The 18,149-nt window shown below is 37.1% G+C and overlaps 1 protein-coding gene across 2 annotated transcripts in view; it reads right to left on the reverse strand.

Annotated features, from left to right (window-relative positions):
* Window positions 1-18,149, reverse strand: part of LOC150106497 (uncharacterized) — a 553,742-nt gene that overhangs the window by 528,626 nt on the left and 6,967 nt on the right. For both annotated transcript variants that reach the window (XM_090393159.1, XM_090393158.1), the window contains exon 2: window positions 5,190-5,784. In XM_090393159.1, the coding sequence (XP_090249285.1) occupies window positions 5,190-5,759 (570 nt within the window). In that variant the 5' untranslated portion in view covers window positions 5,760-5,784. The remainder of the gene's footprint in view (window positions 1-5,189; window positions 5,785-18,149) is intronic.

The following is an 18,149-nucleotide window of genomic DNA, read 5'->3' on the forward strand; positions in this document are numbered from 1 at the left end:
ATTTCTTGTCTGTTTTAGGTAGAAGCTGTAGATGACGGCCTTAGCTTAGATGAAGAGGAAATTGCATGTTCTGTGTCTGTTTTCTTCTGTGTGGACTAAATTCCAGTAGTCTTCTTGGCTGTGTGCGTAGTTACAGGTGTTAGAGGCAGTATTATTCAGGACATATGTGATTATCACTTTGTTTGCGGGACAGGTTAGATATGTGTGTTCCAAGGTACCTGAAACGTCACAGAATAGACACAGATCCGTTTCTCTTAGCTGAAAATTGTAGAGCTTAGAAGGAGTTGGCAAGATGTTATGCCATAGTCTCCACTGTTCGGAATCTGGTTTGGCACACTTTGATTTATATGGCAGATCCCACTGAAAATTGAGTGGCATATGCAGCCTTGTAGATGAGAGTGTTAAGGATGAATATAAGAAGGGCGAGGATGGAGACACTGACATGAGAAAGTGGTATATTTTCTTGTAGTTGGAGGGAAGAATTGGAAGTGAGGCTTAGGATTGTACAAGATGAAATATCGGCCACGAGCAGTTTCTGGAAGGAATAAGGATTTCCTGAGGTATAGTGATATCTGGATAGGCTTTTATAATGGAGGCTTGCAGCTGTTGATATTGCTTTTCAGTTTTTTGGGTTCTTCATTGGTAGGCTTGTGAATGCTTTCCACTTTAGGGTGTTGGTTAGGCGGTCCACCATGACTCTTATTCCTGCCCAGTTCCATGTAGGGAAAAGAAAAAGCTGGTCAGTTGTGAGACTTGTGATGTTTCTGTTCGAAAATAGTGGTTCTGTAAGTACAGCTAACTCTGTTGATCCTGTAAGTGTGTGATGAAGTCCTGTGTTTTTCAATCGCTGTAGAGCATCTTTGTAAAAATAAGGTAGTTTAGGAGGAGATGGTGCAGGACTGGCCATTCGGAGGATTGTGGAAAGTGTAAGTCCTCTGGTGGATGATTTCATGATGTAATCGAAGGTGATTACATAAGTGTGATTGCATTGAAGTGTCTTTAGGAGGAGGATTATCCTGAAGGATCTAATCTTGTTTTCAAGGGAAATCAGGCCTTGGCCTCCCTTGCTGAGTGGCTTGCAGAGTTGGGGTTGTTGTCTAGTGAGTTTTGTTCCAGAGGAAACGTTTGATTTCCTTTTGAATGTGGTAGAGAAATTCTTCAGGAGGTGTAAGTACTTTGAGGGTATGCCATAAGACACTCGCAGCCATCTGGTTAACTATTAGTACTCTTCCTCTAAGTGAAGACATGGAACGAACGCTGTTCCATTTACCTAGCACCTGTTTAAAAAGGTTGTGCAGCTGTGTCCAGTTCAGTGTGTTATATATTTTGGTGTTGCCAAGGTGCACACCTAAGTATCTTTGTCCTTCGCTTGACCAGGTACATTCGATCGGAGAATCATTTCTAGACTTCCATCTGCCTGACCACAAGCCCGTGGTTTTTGTGGAATTTAATTTGTGGTTTTCAGTTCATCTAGCGTGATTTTGTTTTCTAAGTGGTTCCGATCTGTTGCAGAGATTGTTTTTTGTTTCTTTCAGTATTTCGTGAATGGCATGATGGGATGTTCCTGCAGTGCTGTATGCATTCTTGTAGTATTGTAGGATTTCAGAGGTGATTTTACTTGGATCTTCTGTGATGCTGTCATCTTGAAGTCTGATAGCAGAGATGGAATTTGCTGCCTGGCATTTTTTTTCCAAAGAGAAAAAATATTTTGTGGGGGCGTCCGAAAGATTTATTTGTGTATGCCGCGATCTAAGTAGGGCATCTTTTGCCGATAATTCTGCCTGTCTTTGCATGGCTGGGAAGGCAGAATGATGTTCAGGGCTTTCTTCTGGGAGATACTTGAGCTGTTCCTCAAGCTGTCGGATTCTAATGTTCCTCTGTTGATTGTAGATCTGCGTAAAGGACTTTATTCGTGATTTTAAGTGGGGGCCACCATGTTTTCATTGGTTCTGTATCCACTTTCGAGTGAGTGAAGTTGGTTATTAAAGCCTGAGTGTTTATTATATAAGCTGGATCTTTCAGGAGAGTATTGTTGAAGATCCAATAGGCACTTCCTGATTTGGATGCTTCCAAAGATAGATAGATAGATATAGTGCTTTTTTGTGGTGGGGGGAATGGTACGCAACGGAAAGGCGTGCGGGCAGCTTTATTATCAGTGACCTGTGATAGATGCGGTACCTTTAGAAATTTGTAATATTCAGTCATTTTTAACACATTTACTTAGTATGCAAATTAAAGTCAGTTATTTAATTAAATTTACATTTTTCACTACTTCTATTGTTAGTATATATGAAGTATAAAACGTTATTTATAATTGTTGTATACAATTTTTATTGAAATTATCGTGTACATTTTACGTGTTTTTTACATCCTTGTACAATAAATTTATGCTTAATAAATTATGTGTTATATACTTAATTTGCTGTTGTTATTCCAAAAATATTATCACGAAGTAAAAATATCAATAATTAAGTTTGTAGTTTTCTTTTCATAACGTTTTAAGTTTCAATTTTTCCTGTTAGCAAAGAATGAGTACCAGCAAAATGAGTAGAATCTATTGTTCTACAAATAATAATAATAATAAAATAAATAAATAAAAAGCACATTTAAAAGTATCGTATCCTGCATATTATTTCAGTCATCGTTATCTCAGTCAATAATTCTAACTGAACCCAAAACCTATATTCTATGATTAGACTGAAAATATCCAGCCTTCCTTCTTATAAGTAATGTAGAATTGATGCAATATTAAAAATGCATGCACTAAATGCCTATACTTCGATTTTTGATGGAATAAAGTCATATTTATATATTACTGATAGTTATATCTAGTTCTACCTTCTGTATTTTATTCTGATCTCGAGAACCTATTTACTTTCCCATACATTGCAAACGATTACTCTACAGCTTCTCCTGAAAGATCGGTGTCACTATGACGTAGTTCTTTACCTACCCGAACCTTCACCCTCAGGCCGCACACAGCGGTGGAAACTTATCTCTTCCTGGTGTACATGCTATGGTACAGGGTTGTACACTGAACGACGACAACAAATATCTGGACGGCATCGAACAAACTGGTGGAAATCCCTACAGGTAGCTGTTCTTGGTACCCGCAGCTAAACATAGGCACAAAACACAACGCGGTCAGCATCTGCCTTAGACACGTTAAACACACACACACACACACACACACACACACACACACACACACACACACACACACACACACACACACACACACACACACACACACACACACACACACATGATGGCAGATTTAGGGGAAAAGTTGCAATTTAGTATTAGTTAAACACAATACAAATAGGACAGAAAAATGCTTATAATAAATATACGTAAAAAGGTAGGGAACTCATATGCCAGTTTTACTGTGAGTCTGTCCCCTAGCTTTGCCCCCAAATAAATAGCTTTCGAGATCAAAATGTTAACCTCCTGATGAAAACATTCCATGAATGGCAACAATATGAACTCCACGAATTTATTCAATTGCTACTTACGTATTGAATTGCACACCTAATGCTTAAAGAAAAAAAAAAGTGTTCGAAGCCGGTTTTATGTGTTTTGTAGAGGAATCAGAACACCAGGAGGGAAGACCAACCCAGTGGTGTAGCTAGAGCTTTTGCCGCCCCTCTCAATACACACCAAAAATACTACAAAAAGTCAAAACGACGTATAGGGAAATAAATTAAAACACTATGTTTATTTTTGAAGTAAAACTTTAATTTCAACATTCTAAAATGTTATTTTTCTTGCTTTTCTGTTAGCAAAATCGTCGATGACATTGTCGAAGTCTATTTCATAGTAATGTAGGTAATTCTTAATCAATTTTATTTAGAAAAACTCCTCTCACAACTAGCAACACTTCCAGCAATTGTGAGGAAAATTCGCTGTAGTATTAAAATAGTTGGAACTGAGTTCTCGAAACTGTATTTTAGAATTAACTGCAAAAGTTCAAAAATGTTCAAAGTGCCGCCCGGGGCGGACCACCCCCTCCAGCTAAGCCTCTGGACCAACCTCAACAAGAACGACTAATTCAGTGCTAGAGATTAAAAATAAAAGTTCAGGAGAACCGTATAATGACTGCTCTCACTATGCTAAAGATCGTTTTCTTCGGCTGAAGAAAAAACAGAACACAAATATGGGAGGGTGGTGTGCATAGCTGGGAACCAGAATTTGAAAATGAAGACAATAATAATAAAGTGTGTACTAGGTATATTATTTTCAACTCCCATGTCCTCCGAACTCTGCTTATAAAGAATTAAAATATTCATCAAAGCACAAGCGCAACAATATAGATGTCAATCATGAATATCCCATGTGGTCCAGGTAGAAGCAACCTGACTTGAACACAATTATTACGATTACTGCAGTAAAAATCATAAACTAGAGTTAAGATTACAAAAAAAGTTTGCGTTAATTTCTGAATGAAGGAACTTTCCATGTTATTTTATTTATCTATTTTTATCCTTTATGAAATTGGAAACAGTCGGATGTCAGGAAGCAGTTGCAGTCTATCCACCATAAAATCCAGTTTTACACTCAGTAAACCGGCCAAAAAAACATGCTATTAACACAGTTAATATTATATTGATCATGATTTACATTCTTTGAATAAAATCGATCATAGATTTAGCATGGATCTTCGATGTCTATAAGGATTTCTGGAATCCTTATAGACATCGAAGATTAATGTTCTATATCAACGTTTCAGTACAGGTTTTCTCCTAATCGCGACGGAAAATAAGCTAAAAACTGGAAGATTTTTGAAAGTCGCGCGACGAAAGAGATTTGAAACGAAGTGGTGTGTCCGATAAAGAAGTTAAAACACTTTTACCCACGAAACATATATCGACTTAAATAAGTATAAATTTGTGATTACAATGTATAGACAAATACATGAAAATAGTGTTTTGTAAATATCCGACGATTAAAATTTATTTTATTGAATTTGACCTTCCTGACGACTAACTTTCGTCGATACTATTTAAAATAAGAAAATGGGAATTTTGTTTGTTCACAGATATGATTAAATTAATTTTCTTAAAATGATCTACGAGTCTAATATGAGTAGTGCCCAGATTTGAGAACAAAAAAGAAAGAAAGAATTATAAATAAATATTTATATAATGGTAGATATCAAATTTATACATTAAGGAGAAATAATAACTTACCAACTTTCGTATTTCTAATTCTGCTCCTCTTTTCACTCGACTCAGTTCTGTTTCATGCTCTTCGTGCAGTCGACGGAGGTCAGATGCTTTCCTGCGGTCAGCTTCCACTGCAGCACTCAGATTTAATCCCAGGTGGCGCTTCAGTTCACGCAGTTCAGCTACTTCCTGTTGAAGTTTCCTAACATCGCCGCTACCATCGCTGACAACAGGTGACTGTATTGTCCGTCTTTCGGCTTGTCGAACTTGTGCGATCAATTCTTCCTTCACGCGTTTGGTTTCGGCACGCGCTTTTCTCACTTCCTCATCTTTTTCGTGAAGTACGCGTCGTAATTCCGCAGCAAATTTTCTTAACAGTAACTCCTTCTGACGAGTCAAGTCTAATTTTTGCTCTTTGTGTAATTGTACAATGATCCCACTGGTCGGGTCTGAAACCTTTTTGCGCTCTTTGGGATAAATTCTTTTAGAATATCGTAGTTTGTGTGAAGGAGCACAGTTTCGAATATGATGCAGGCAGTTGTCAGGATCGCTGGCTCCAGCAGGTGGAAGTCGTTCGAGTGTAGTCGAAGTCATAGTCGATCGTTTTTTTTTAATGAATCTAGAATGAACAGAAATAAATGATTTCATAAGCTGTATATACGCATAATGATTGCAGGTAACCAACTCAGAATGAACGGGTGAGTTGGCTGCCTGAAAGTGCCTTTAAGTGAAAATTTAGTTCTCTTTAGAATATTCATAAATACATTTCCATAGTTGCAACGACTGTAAAAGGGGTTGAATTATTTTAAACGATCGCTGAGAAGTAGTAGCAGTGGAAAATTAGTCTGCTGTATGTAATAATTTCAGTCCCTTAAATAAAGATATGGAATTGAAGAAGATAATTTTTTATGTTATTAATTTAGAAACATATATGGAAATTAACAATTGCATTTTCATTTCCTTAGGTAATATATATAGGTATATGATAAGGTGTCAAGAGGAAGCTCTTCAAAATTACAGATATATGGTGTAAATGAATCAAATCGGGTTTATCGAATGAGGTAGAAGAATGAAGAATACTGTCGGCGAAACTGTGAATAGTATTTGAAGTCAGAGAAAGGAAGTCATTGATGTAAAGAAGGAAGAGTGTGGTCAGGGCGCAGAACCCTGAGGCATTCCAGCATTGATCGAGAAATCGGATGAGAGGAAGCCATCCACCATGCCACACAAGAACGGCCCGTGAGGAAGTTGGCAATCCAATCTCAGAGTGTAGAAGGGAGGCCATAAGATGGCAGCTTGTTCAGGAAGCCTCGGTCCCAGACACGATCCAAATGCCTTAGAAATATCGAGAGCGATTACGTGTTTCTCCAAATCTTTCCATAGCCTGAGACCAAAGGTAGATGAGATTACCTAGGAGGTCCGCTACAGAACGAGAATGACGGAATTCATATTGGTGATCGCTAATTAATTGATGAGTCTCCAGAAAATGAAGACGCTAGTTGTTGATAACCTTCTCCATCACTTTCGAAAGTACTGAGGTGAAAGCAATGGAAAAATAGTTAGATGGCTGACTTTTGTCAACCTTTTTTGGGTATAGATTTGCTTCCATGCTGTTGGGATGATGCCAGTAAAATATGAAAGTTTATATAGACGATACACGATATGTGTCAATTCTGGAGCAGAAGTATCGAGCACCACCGGAGAAATACCATCTGGACCAGGAAGTTTATTAGTATCAAGATTAACGATGGCTTTTCTGATATCCTTTTGGAGAAAGTTAAGAGGGGGCATGCAGTGGGCAGTCTGCGGAAGTAAGAGTGGCGATTTGCTTTGGATGTCCAAACAGAGGTTGGAGGAAAACACTGATGGCAAGCGGTCTGCCTTTTTCTTGGAAAATATTTTACGGAGTAATGGTTATTTAAACAGAATGGAAGAGAAAAGGCTACCTAAAAAAAAAAGGCCTTTGATACAGGAAAGTCAGGAAATTACCAAAATCAAGGTTGCACTGATGGCATTAGTAATGCCTTAGATAACGGAAATGTGAGATGTAAAATACTGGAGACCTAACAAATGGCAGTTTAAGTTGGAAGAAAATTGTTCGTAGGAAGCTAGTAACAATATAAACTTAACTAGGGTTAAGTTTACATTACATTACATTATATTATATGAGCCTACGATTAGATATATTAGACGAAGCCCCTTGGTAGGAAAGACCTGGGTTCGATTCCCGTCCAAGACGTGAGGAACCTTTATCTGTTCTCTTTTGACGGAAGGTGAGTTAACCGGTCTCATACGGTAGTAGGGGTTTTTTCACTCAGAAGAAAGTCGGTTTTTCGTTCCCCAGAACAGGCAACCGGCCCCGTGAACACACGCATCTACAGACATAGGACACACCGGGAGGCATAAGGCTAACCACCTTATCCTCGAAACGGTTGCGGTTTCAAATCGTAATAGGCCATGCCTAATACGAATAATTTGTATTAGGCATGGCCTATTACGGCATAATACGCGTAAGGAGGAGGAGGATATTATATTATATTATATTATATTATATTATATTATTTCTTTTCATTGGAAACCACTGCGGCTTTGTTGGATGTAAGTCTGTCAATAATATCCCATAAGTCAGATGATAAAAACATAGCTAATTCACCATGTAGAGTGAACGTATCACGAGCTACCTCTGAAAGTTCTAATCTAGTGGCTGATATCCATTCTCGTAAGATAGCCAGTTCTGTTTTCTTGTAGATCCTACTGCTTTTTGGCAGTCTTATTACTAAATTCTAAATATCACTTAGAAACATGCCAAAATCGGAGTTAACACCTCTTAAAGAATTAGATAAAAACAGTAACAGTTACGAAAGACAAAGGAAATGCAAAAGGTTATGGATACAGATGAATAAGTAAGAAAAATTAACAGTCTATTAGAAGATTCCAACACCTATTTATCCTTAGACCGGGATCCCACATGACACACACGCACACACATAATAAAACTAATGACTTGATCAAAAATTTATCTAATTGGCCAGAAGAATTTAAAAAAAAAAAATTATCGTCGAAACATCCATTAGTCCCAATAATTTATGGCGCACCAAAAATACACGCAAAAAAAAGATATTCGTTAATGCTAATTGTAGATGGGAGAGATTCCCCGATCCCAACCTTAGCAAAATATCTGTCGAATCTGATATCATCACACACATAGAAAAAAACACAGAATCATATGTAAAAAATAACTTGAATTTTGGAAAGGTAAAAGATATAAATATAGAGCCTTCAGACATCTTAGCAAGTTTAGATGTAGTCAGATTTTTCACTAATGTACCCAAGGATGACAGTGAATTTACTTGTAAACCTTTTTCTCACCGGACACAGTAAGAGTATTCAAACACTCTATGGAAAACTTTTTTCTTATTTCAGGACAAATATTTGGAACAAAAACGACTTGAGATGGGTTCCTCCCTTTCTCCAGCCTTAGCCAACCTGTTTATGGAAAATTTCGAAACGAATGCAATCAAAAATTATCAGAGAAACCAAAAATTGGTTACGTTGCATTGACGATATTTTCGAAATTTGGTCAGGAATAATGGATGAGTTAATTTATTTCAAACGCTATCTGAACAGCTTGCATCCTAATATAAAATTCGCTCTTGAACTGGAAGATCACAAAAAATTACCGTTCCTTGATATCCTTGTCGAAATAAACGAAGAAAAAAGACTATCCTTTTCGGTATACAAAAAAATAACCACAACAGGAAGATTTTTAAATACCGCTCCACACTATCATCCATTACAAGAGATAGGCATCATTAAACCATTACAAGAGATAGGCATCATTAAACCATTACGAGATAGAGCATACAATATACTCAGCACGTCAATTAAAAGGAATGAAGAACTGCACTACCTGAGAAAGAACCTCGCACACAATGGTTATGAGCCCAAGACGATTATGAATCTCCTGTAGCTTCTTTACTTAACAAGGTTTTAAGAATGAAATCACGCTACCCTATATCAAGAATGTTACAAACAAAATGGCTACGTTGTTCCGTGAGTATAACATCAAGAGTGGTTTTTTTACCTTTGCATAAAATCTCCGCATTATTACATCTGCCAAAACCTGCACATCATTCCATGAAAAAAACACGAGATTCATTGCTCTTGTGGCATTTGCTACCTAGGCCAGACAGGAAGGTCGGGAAAGATCCGCATGTCTGAACACGTAAAAGACGTCGAAAAAAGGAGACAGCATAAATCAGGCTTGGCATCCTACATAACTACCACAAGCCATTAAGTAGTTTGGCAACAAACAAAAATGCCATGTATTGATCAGGATTATTTTACAAGAACGTTCAAGGAAACCTCGCAAATGGTAAGGATCCCACACAATGTAACAAAAATCACGTTTAATCTTACGTTAAGTTTAGTCTGCTTTCATTAAAAATCTAACTACCACGGACCTAGGGTACGACACGCGAGATGCCACAGAACGTGACAGCAATAACTAGCAGTTTCAACACGTATACAGTATTTAACGTTTTTATTCTGGTAACTTATTTGTATTTACCAATTGTGAAGTTCTGATAAAATCTAATGTGTGTAATTAATTGTTTCTAGTTTTTTGCTGTCTATAACTTTTTTGCTAGTATCCCTGACGATGTAAATCTGACGACTTACGAAACTTGTAGAGAAATAATTGCTTATTTTTATTCAACCCGTTATTTACCTTAAAATGTGGTCTCAATACCGAAAGCTTCCCATAGAACTGCTAAGTCATAGAAACTTACATTTTGCAAAGCAGAAGTCTATGCACTTCCTGGTATTCTTTTATTTGTAACCAAGATTTTTTTTTTTTTTTTTCACATCTTCGTGGAGTACAAAGATGCGAAATATACAAATATAGAAATGGAATTTACTAGTAAGCCACCTTTTCGTCATGTTTTCAATTTTTGGGATCGCATATTGCAAGTTCTCAAGATCCTCCGCTGTAACACGCTGAGGACTGGGAGATCAGTGAGCCAACTGAGTGTATTCCCAAGCCAGTTTATGTATTTCGAGAAAATAAAAATCTAGCTTCTAGAATGAAAATATTTTCTCCTCTATCTAAAACCAGCTAACTCGAATGAAATGGTCTGGAAAATGTTCCTCACGGGACCAAAGCCATAGTCTTTTTGACCTAAGCATGCATGCATCCTTCGACTTCGCCATGGATGTATGAGTTATATGATGTAGAACACTGAGCCAGAAGACATTTCCTATCATGACAAATTATAGTGGGCTATTGTTATAAAAACTAATATTCCATAACAGAAAGCAGTTCAGTTCAATAAGAAACTACACAGCACACTGAGATGTCATTCCAACTGCCCCCAAAAGGCCTAATCCAACAAATTTGAAATGATTCGCATTTGTAGGTATTTTTACCAGTGCGGGAAGGCTCATTTAAACTGCAGAGATTTACTTAGAAAAATTAATTCCGTTACTAACAAGGATGAAAATTATTGTGGGAAGCTATAAAAAGGCATTTCATAATAACATTTTTGTTTGGTGACGCAATTCATTACCACAGGAAATGAATCTAGAGCTATTTTCAGTTAAAGTATGTTCTATTCTGTTTTACGCTGACGCATTGACCTACACCGTACCATGCAGAGACTGTCGAAACCAGATCCGACGGAATAGGATGGTCAATCCTTATTCTAGTAGTCTCATATGACTGCATACTGCGTGTGTTCTTTGGGGTTGCGGGGAAAAAAATAACATAAGACCAGCTAATTCACCTTCAGATGAAAATCCCTCATGAAGGTTCTTCGCGTCCTAGACGGGATTCGAACTTAGGTTTTTCCTCCAACAAAAGGGAATAGTCGAAACTAAATGAGCTACAGTAGCTCACTAATATACTATAGACAGTTTACTTATTTAATCTGCAACACAAAATGTTCTATTGCTTCGAATCGTTTTACCTAAACACCCCCATGGCAAATAGTAATATTTAAATAAAAATAATTTATTTAAATATTTAAATAAAAAAGTAAATATATTTAAATTTAATAAATACATTTATTTAAATATATTAAATAAATTAATATATTCTAAGTACCAAATTTCCTTGTTTTCATCCAACAAGAGTGAGTAATTACTAATTTTCAAGAGACTCCGTAGCTCAGTCGGTTTCGAATGCCCTTTGGTCCGGAAAAACCTGGGTCTCGAATCCTTTTAGGACGAGAAGAACTTTTATCAAGGATTTTTAGCTGAAAAGCCCTGGATAGACGAGTTAGCCAGTCCCATACTGGGTGGAAGTGATTTTTCCCTCCAGAAACTCGGGCTATTCATCCCGCAAAACAGGCAAACCGGCCATTAAAACAGGCACAATTAATCGACATAATACACTGCCCTGAGTTGCTCCAGTCGTAAATCCAAATGACATAACTACTTTACAAAACATTTTGCCTAATTCTGTCTATGCAAACGGATCGATTTAAATTACTTGACGACTTTCTGTAAGAATTCCAAACCCCAAATTTTTGAATCTGCGTCAAGCCAGAAAGAGTTATTATATTGATACAGACAGACGGACATAATGAAGCTGGCAGGTGCTTGCGCATTTTACAAATGAGGTTTGTTGGAATGACAGCAAAAGCAATTGAGACTATGAGGTCAACGTATTATGCTTTTACTGCGTTTTCTATTTATGTGTATTCTCCAGCTGGATTGTTTTCTTGAATGAAAAATTTTGGAGGAAAACCTAACACTTTCATATGAGACTGCCAAACTCACTTTCAGTTGAAAATCCTGTATAAAGGGTTTTTTTTTTTTTTTTTTTTTGAGTCCTAGACGGAATTTATAGCCTCCAGAGCTCACTTGGTTTGTCGAGCTCTTCGGTTGAAAAGACCATACGTGAGGAACCTTTATAAGGTGTTTTTATTCAATAGTCAGTTAGGAAAACTCTCATACGGTGGTGGAGAGTTTTCCTACCAGAAACTCCTGTTTTTCGTCCCTCAAAATAGGCGAATTAGCAGGAAGAACACAAGCAATATATAGACATTATATTGCTTGTGGAATATAACACTTCTGGAATAAGGATTAACCAACCTACAGCCTCCGTCCAAAAAGAAACCGAACTTTTCGAAAATAGAAGAAACTAGTGGCGCCACCTGTTGTATCTTTTTGTTGTCGAAAGCGGCAACCTTCATTAGTGTTTATGATATTTGTTTCATTAGAAGCCGAGTTATAGCCAAGAGTGACAGTGTGTTTTAACGAACGGTCGGTCGTCATGATATTCATGCCGTACGCGACGAATTCTCGCTATCAATCGCTTCAAAACTTCGAGATAAAACTTACCATTGACCGTTTGGCCAGGCGGAACGAATTCTTTGTGGATAATGCCCTTTGAATCGTAGAAACAAATCAACATTGTCTTTACTTTTGACTTCTCCAAGAGACTCTTTTTCTTTTCTTTTTTTCGGATGCCCCTCTTCTGTTGGTCTCCACTCAGAACTCTGGCGCTTTGTTTCGGGCTCATACTTAAGACACCGTTTCGTCACCAAACTTCCTTGAAACGATCGTTTCAAGGAAGTTTGAGTCCTTACGAGCGGTTTTAATGAGGTCCTTTCAGTGTTTAATTCGATACATTTTTTGGCCATCGGTCAACTTGTGGGGAACAAATCGCGAATTCAATTTACGAAGGCCCAAACTCTCGGTCAAAATGTTGTGCACAGTTGATTTTGGAATCCCCAATTCATCTTCAATCAATCTCACATACGATTTCGGGTTTCCTTTGATGAAATTACGCACTTTTTGGATGCTAACTTAGCTCAGTCCAGTTTTTGGACGGCCCGGCTTTTCGTCGTCCTCAAGCGTTTCACAACCACTTTGAAATCGCTTAAACCACTCGTAAACTTGAGTACGGGATAAACATTCATCACCGCATGCTTTTTGAAGCATTTGATGCGTTTCGGTAAAACCTTTACCAAGTTTAACACAAAAGTCAATCGCAGCCTTCTGTTTGAAACTCATTTTCCGACCGTTCGTCAAAACACACTGATACTCTTGGCACTATAACTAATACTACTAATACTCTTATTCCCAAACACGAAAATTTTGTATGACAGTTGTGAACATCTGTAAAGGTGGCTGTCCTAATGATTATGGAGAGAATTGGTTACGTGTCCGAAGACTATTGAACTGTGGTGTCAATAATCTATCCCCCTATCCATTCCTTCTCATCCGTCTAGGACGGGTTGAGCCCCCCCCCCCCTCTAATGAGGGATTACTGGCGTATTAATGCAGCCGGTTCGCCACTACTCTGCTGCATCCCCCTAAGGGCGATATTCATGACTGTATCCGTGTGCGTTCACGGAGCCGGTTTGCCTGCTTGCGGGATAGAAACCCCAGATAAACTGGGGAGAAAAGCCCTGCTGTCCACGCCCGGCTAACTTGGCTATAGCCGAGGAAGCTCCTTAAGCTCCTCATCGACGGGAATCGAACCTTCCCCATGCATATGGTTTCGAAGCGTACAGCCACTAAGCTAACCACGCAGACAATCATCGATAACCAAATATATAAACACCATGAATGATATTATTCCGATACAACTAATACTTTTATTTGCAGTAATCAAAACCATGATAAAAATTATGAAAATTTGTCTTCAATTAGTATTTCATTATTTTAGTACGACTAAACTACCAGCATTAAATCGAGAGGAATTTAGCTCATGGAGAATTTTAAAAAAATTAAAGAATGAAGAAGGATGGATAATTCAGGGATGAAACAGCTTTTCTGCATTCATATTTTTTGTGACATCTATCTCCTAAATTTTTTTCTAGAAATGCACAAATAAAAGAAAAAAAAAATTCTCAACAACATCTTGAAAAGTCTCAAGAGATGCTAAATTTATATAAAATTTTCATTACGTAAAAGTATAATTTTAATTATTATTGTTCATTCGCTATCAGTAAAAGAGGTCAAGTACTATATTAATTATTTATTTTATTATTATTAATTAATTAATAATGTATTAAATAAAATTAATTATATATAATAAATAAATATACATAATTAATTAATTATATTATATTACTTATGACATAAATAATAATTAATTGGTTAACGTTTACTTTAAGTCCTACTTCCAGGATATTAAATTACATATTTATTGTTCTGGCTCATACAAGCATTTTCAATACATACCACTAAAAATGCATAAATAAAAATAACCGCTTTCAAAACAGAATTAATAAGATTTTTTTACATAAACAAAATGTTACGTGTCATATTTATCCTAAGTGTGTGTGTGTGTGTTTGCCACGGCAGAACAAAAGTCATGTAGTTTAGTTTTGTACTAGCATTCCTTTTGTAAAAGTGGAACATCCTTGTTACACTAAATCCCTACTACTTTCTACAAATGTGCTTCAAAGTCTATGCAAATTAGGGATCACATGAGCTGATCACGTAATTGTCTTAAATCTTATAATCAGCATAAATCCAAAATGAGCTTAGGAGCTCGTAGTTTTGGATAAACCACTATCCAAAAAACAAGAAATGTGGCAAAACTTATCCTTACATAAAAAGACCTTACATGATGAAGAACGATAGAGAAGAATTATGGAAATCGCTGGATTGTCATAGACAACAATCGGATAAGTGTGTAAAAAATATTAAAACTGATAGGACATCCGCTTCAAATAATATCAACTGTGTCAAAAACTATTAAAAGAGAGAGAGAGAGGGATGGATATATCACAGAAAAGGAGCTTTCAAGATAACTTTTAGACTGGGTTAATTCTCATTCTCCTATTTAAGCTGTTGACTGTCATTTTTTGCTTCGACCGAAGAAACACGATACCTTCTACTTATACCGATTCTGTGATATAAGTAGAAGATGGCAGTCAACTGTTGTGTAGGAAGCAAAGTTATTAGAATGCCGAAGCTTGGAAAAAGTATACCACGACGAACTCCGGATTGAGATTTATTTGCATAGGTAATAAGTGTGGCACTACATAATAATAAAAACTTTATGTTTCACTGAGGAAAAGGAGGGGGAGGGGCTAAAGAAAATGAAACGATAGTGAAGAATATTCCCGTGACATGGCATATTTGTTTGTAGTCTGGGATATCCCTTAAGCAAAACTGAAAGAGAGGCAAAAGAATGAGACAAATATCTTACAGTGAAGTATGCATGGGAACGCGTTGAATAAGTTTTTAAATATTATGGATTAACTTTTTACACATATTTTATTCTTGGAAAATCTTCCCACACTGAGGAATAATCGCAAGTTCATTTAAGAAGTGCAGTATTATGGAGTACAGTCATCCCTCGACTTACATCCGGGTTTCGTTCCGTCCGGCAGAACTTAAGTCGATACATTAAATCAAGAGTTATAGGTGTTAGTGACTTAACCGTAATAAGCATACCGTCATTTTAATTTTTAAACCTTATTATAAAACTGTACTGTGTGTTTCTGCCACTAACATAGGAGAATAATCACTTAAATCTTCCTCCACAATCACATCTTCATTACCTTCCCTATGTGAACGATCAGACTGTGGGTCTTCTGGTGTAACCTTCGTTATTTGATTAAAATGTCCAATGTGCTTTGCTCATTTTTCATCATAAATTTGTTTATAGCAAGCAAACGCATCATTTACTTTCGTTTCTACTAATAAGTAGCGTCCAACATTGGGGTCCATGTTTTCAGCCATTTTGAGAACATCGCTAACTTCAGAGAACATTTCTGCAAAAGCCTTCACTGTCAATTGTTTTTAACTACCTCTTCTTGTTTCTCTTTTTCCCCTCTTCCTTTTTTCGGTTTTCCTTTTCTGCAACAGGAGGTTGTTCCTCCAGTTCGACTAATTCTTCGTTGGTCAACTCTTCAGGGACAATCTCTATGAGTTGAATTATGTTGCCATCCGACATTCAGATTGTTTGCTAGACCCACTATTACAAACTTCCAAAATCGTGCACAAACCATTTTAATGTCTTTTCCCATATTTCACTCATACATTGAGAGGTCACTTCGTCCCAAACCACAATAATATTTTTAATAGCATGATAAATATTGAATATTTTCCAGAACTGCATGAAAGTCTGATCATTTCCTTCAGTAGCAGCAATGGCTTGTGAGAAAGTTCTCCGTAGATAATAAGTCTTAAACACTGCAAGAACTCCCTGATCCATCGGTTGGATCAATGAAGTAGTGTTTGAAGGGAGAAACATTACCTTGAACTTGATGAAGATCACCGCTATAAGACGTATAAGATGAATGACATGGAACATTATCTAGAATTAATAAAATTTTAAATTCTACATTTTCTTTCACACAATAGCTTTCCATTTCACTCGCATAACAGTTTATTAAGGCATCCCGAACAATTTTTGAGTCATCCACGACTTCTTATTGCTCCGATAATGAACTGGAAGAATATGCTTCCTAATGTTTTTGAAGGCTCATGAATTCTCACTGTGCCGTTTCACAAATGGTTTCAGTTTATATCCAAATTACCCCTATCAGCATCGTCATACGGGCTTTAAGCTCTTTGAAACCAGACATAGATTTTAGCTTTTTGTGAATGAATGTCCGCTCGGGCATTTTTTTCCGAAAAAAGGAAGGAGGTCTCATCCATATTAAATATTTGCTGTGGCAAATAATTTTCCTCGGTAATAATTTTATCCAATTTCTGCACAAACTCTTTGGCAGGCTTCTCATCGGCACTTGAAGATTCACCATACATTTTCACATTATGCGCAAAACTCTGCTTGAATCAACCGGAAGAAGCGTTGATTTCGAAGTCGCAATCGTGTCCTGCTTTTTTCTTCAACATGTTGAAGAGCCTTAGTGGTTATGGTCCTAGTCAGTGGCGTATTTAGGTATTTCCCGCCCCTAGGCCCACAGAAAGTACCGCCCCCCCATATTTAATGAACATGTTGATTTACATGCATAACCTATTTATATCGTAAATTCGTAATATAAATATAATTACAAAAATGAGAGCCCGGAAATTTCCGCCGCCTCTCAAAATTTGCCGCTTTAGGCCGGGACCTATACGGCCTATACCTAAATACGCCACTGGTCATAGTGCTAAGGGGTATGCGCTTTTGGTTCAGGTCCTCTATCCGTGATGCAAGTAGTTTTTCCATATTTTGCAACTTCGTTTCAAAATTAACAACTCGTCTCTTTTTCTGTGATTCTTCACTAGGTTTTTTGATTGTGAGTGTAGGGGCTATGTTTCACAAAACATCCCAAAATATTTAGCGATAAATATACAAATAACCCATTTCTCAAACAGAAAATCAATAAAGGAACAGCTGAAGACACGTTCCGACTGCCGAGGGAGGTTGCCGCTGAAACCGCTGTAGCCAATGTACATGCTTTACTTTACGCTCGCTTGCGTTTTGTTCAAAAGTATAGCCGAAAATGTTATTTATTCCCGTATGGGATCACGGACGTATCTGGACGTAACTAGAACGGACGCGGACGTAAGTCGAGAGATGACTGTATTACAGAGGGAAATGAGAGAACAGTTTCAAGACATTACAAAATGCGGACGGACGTTTGAATAACATTATGCTTTACGAATGCTCTTCAAAGATGGTTACTAAGACATATGATGACCTCAGTATCCGAACCACACTGAGTTGAATTTCTAAATACTACTACTACTACTAATACTAATAATAATAATGAAAACTGATAAAATGTTAAGAAGTTACACTTTAATGATAATGCCTCACTTGGGAATAGGGAAAAACTAAAAATATAACAGGTTGTGAACGGGAGGCACATTTATAATAGTATCCATAAAGAAATAGCTTCTCGTCATCAACACCATAAGTGATAGGTACTACAGCTCTCAGCGAGCCTTTATCTCTTCAAAAATTTTCTGCCGACCCAATCCTCTCTATATATTAAGTTACTTTGGTTTCTTAACAGCATAATTATTAACACTTTATATTCGATCTCGGTCTTGACATTCCTGTTG

Source organism: Typopeltis vanoorti, chromosome 5 (assembly GCF_054136105.1).
Source record: "Typopeltis vanoorti isolate ZY-2024b chromosome 5, IOZ_Tvanoo_1.0, whole genome shotgun sequence".
NCBI lineage: Eukaryota > Metazoa > Arthropoda > Arachnida > Uropygi > Thelyphonidae > Typopeltis > Typopeltis vanoorti.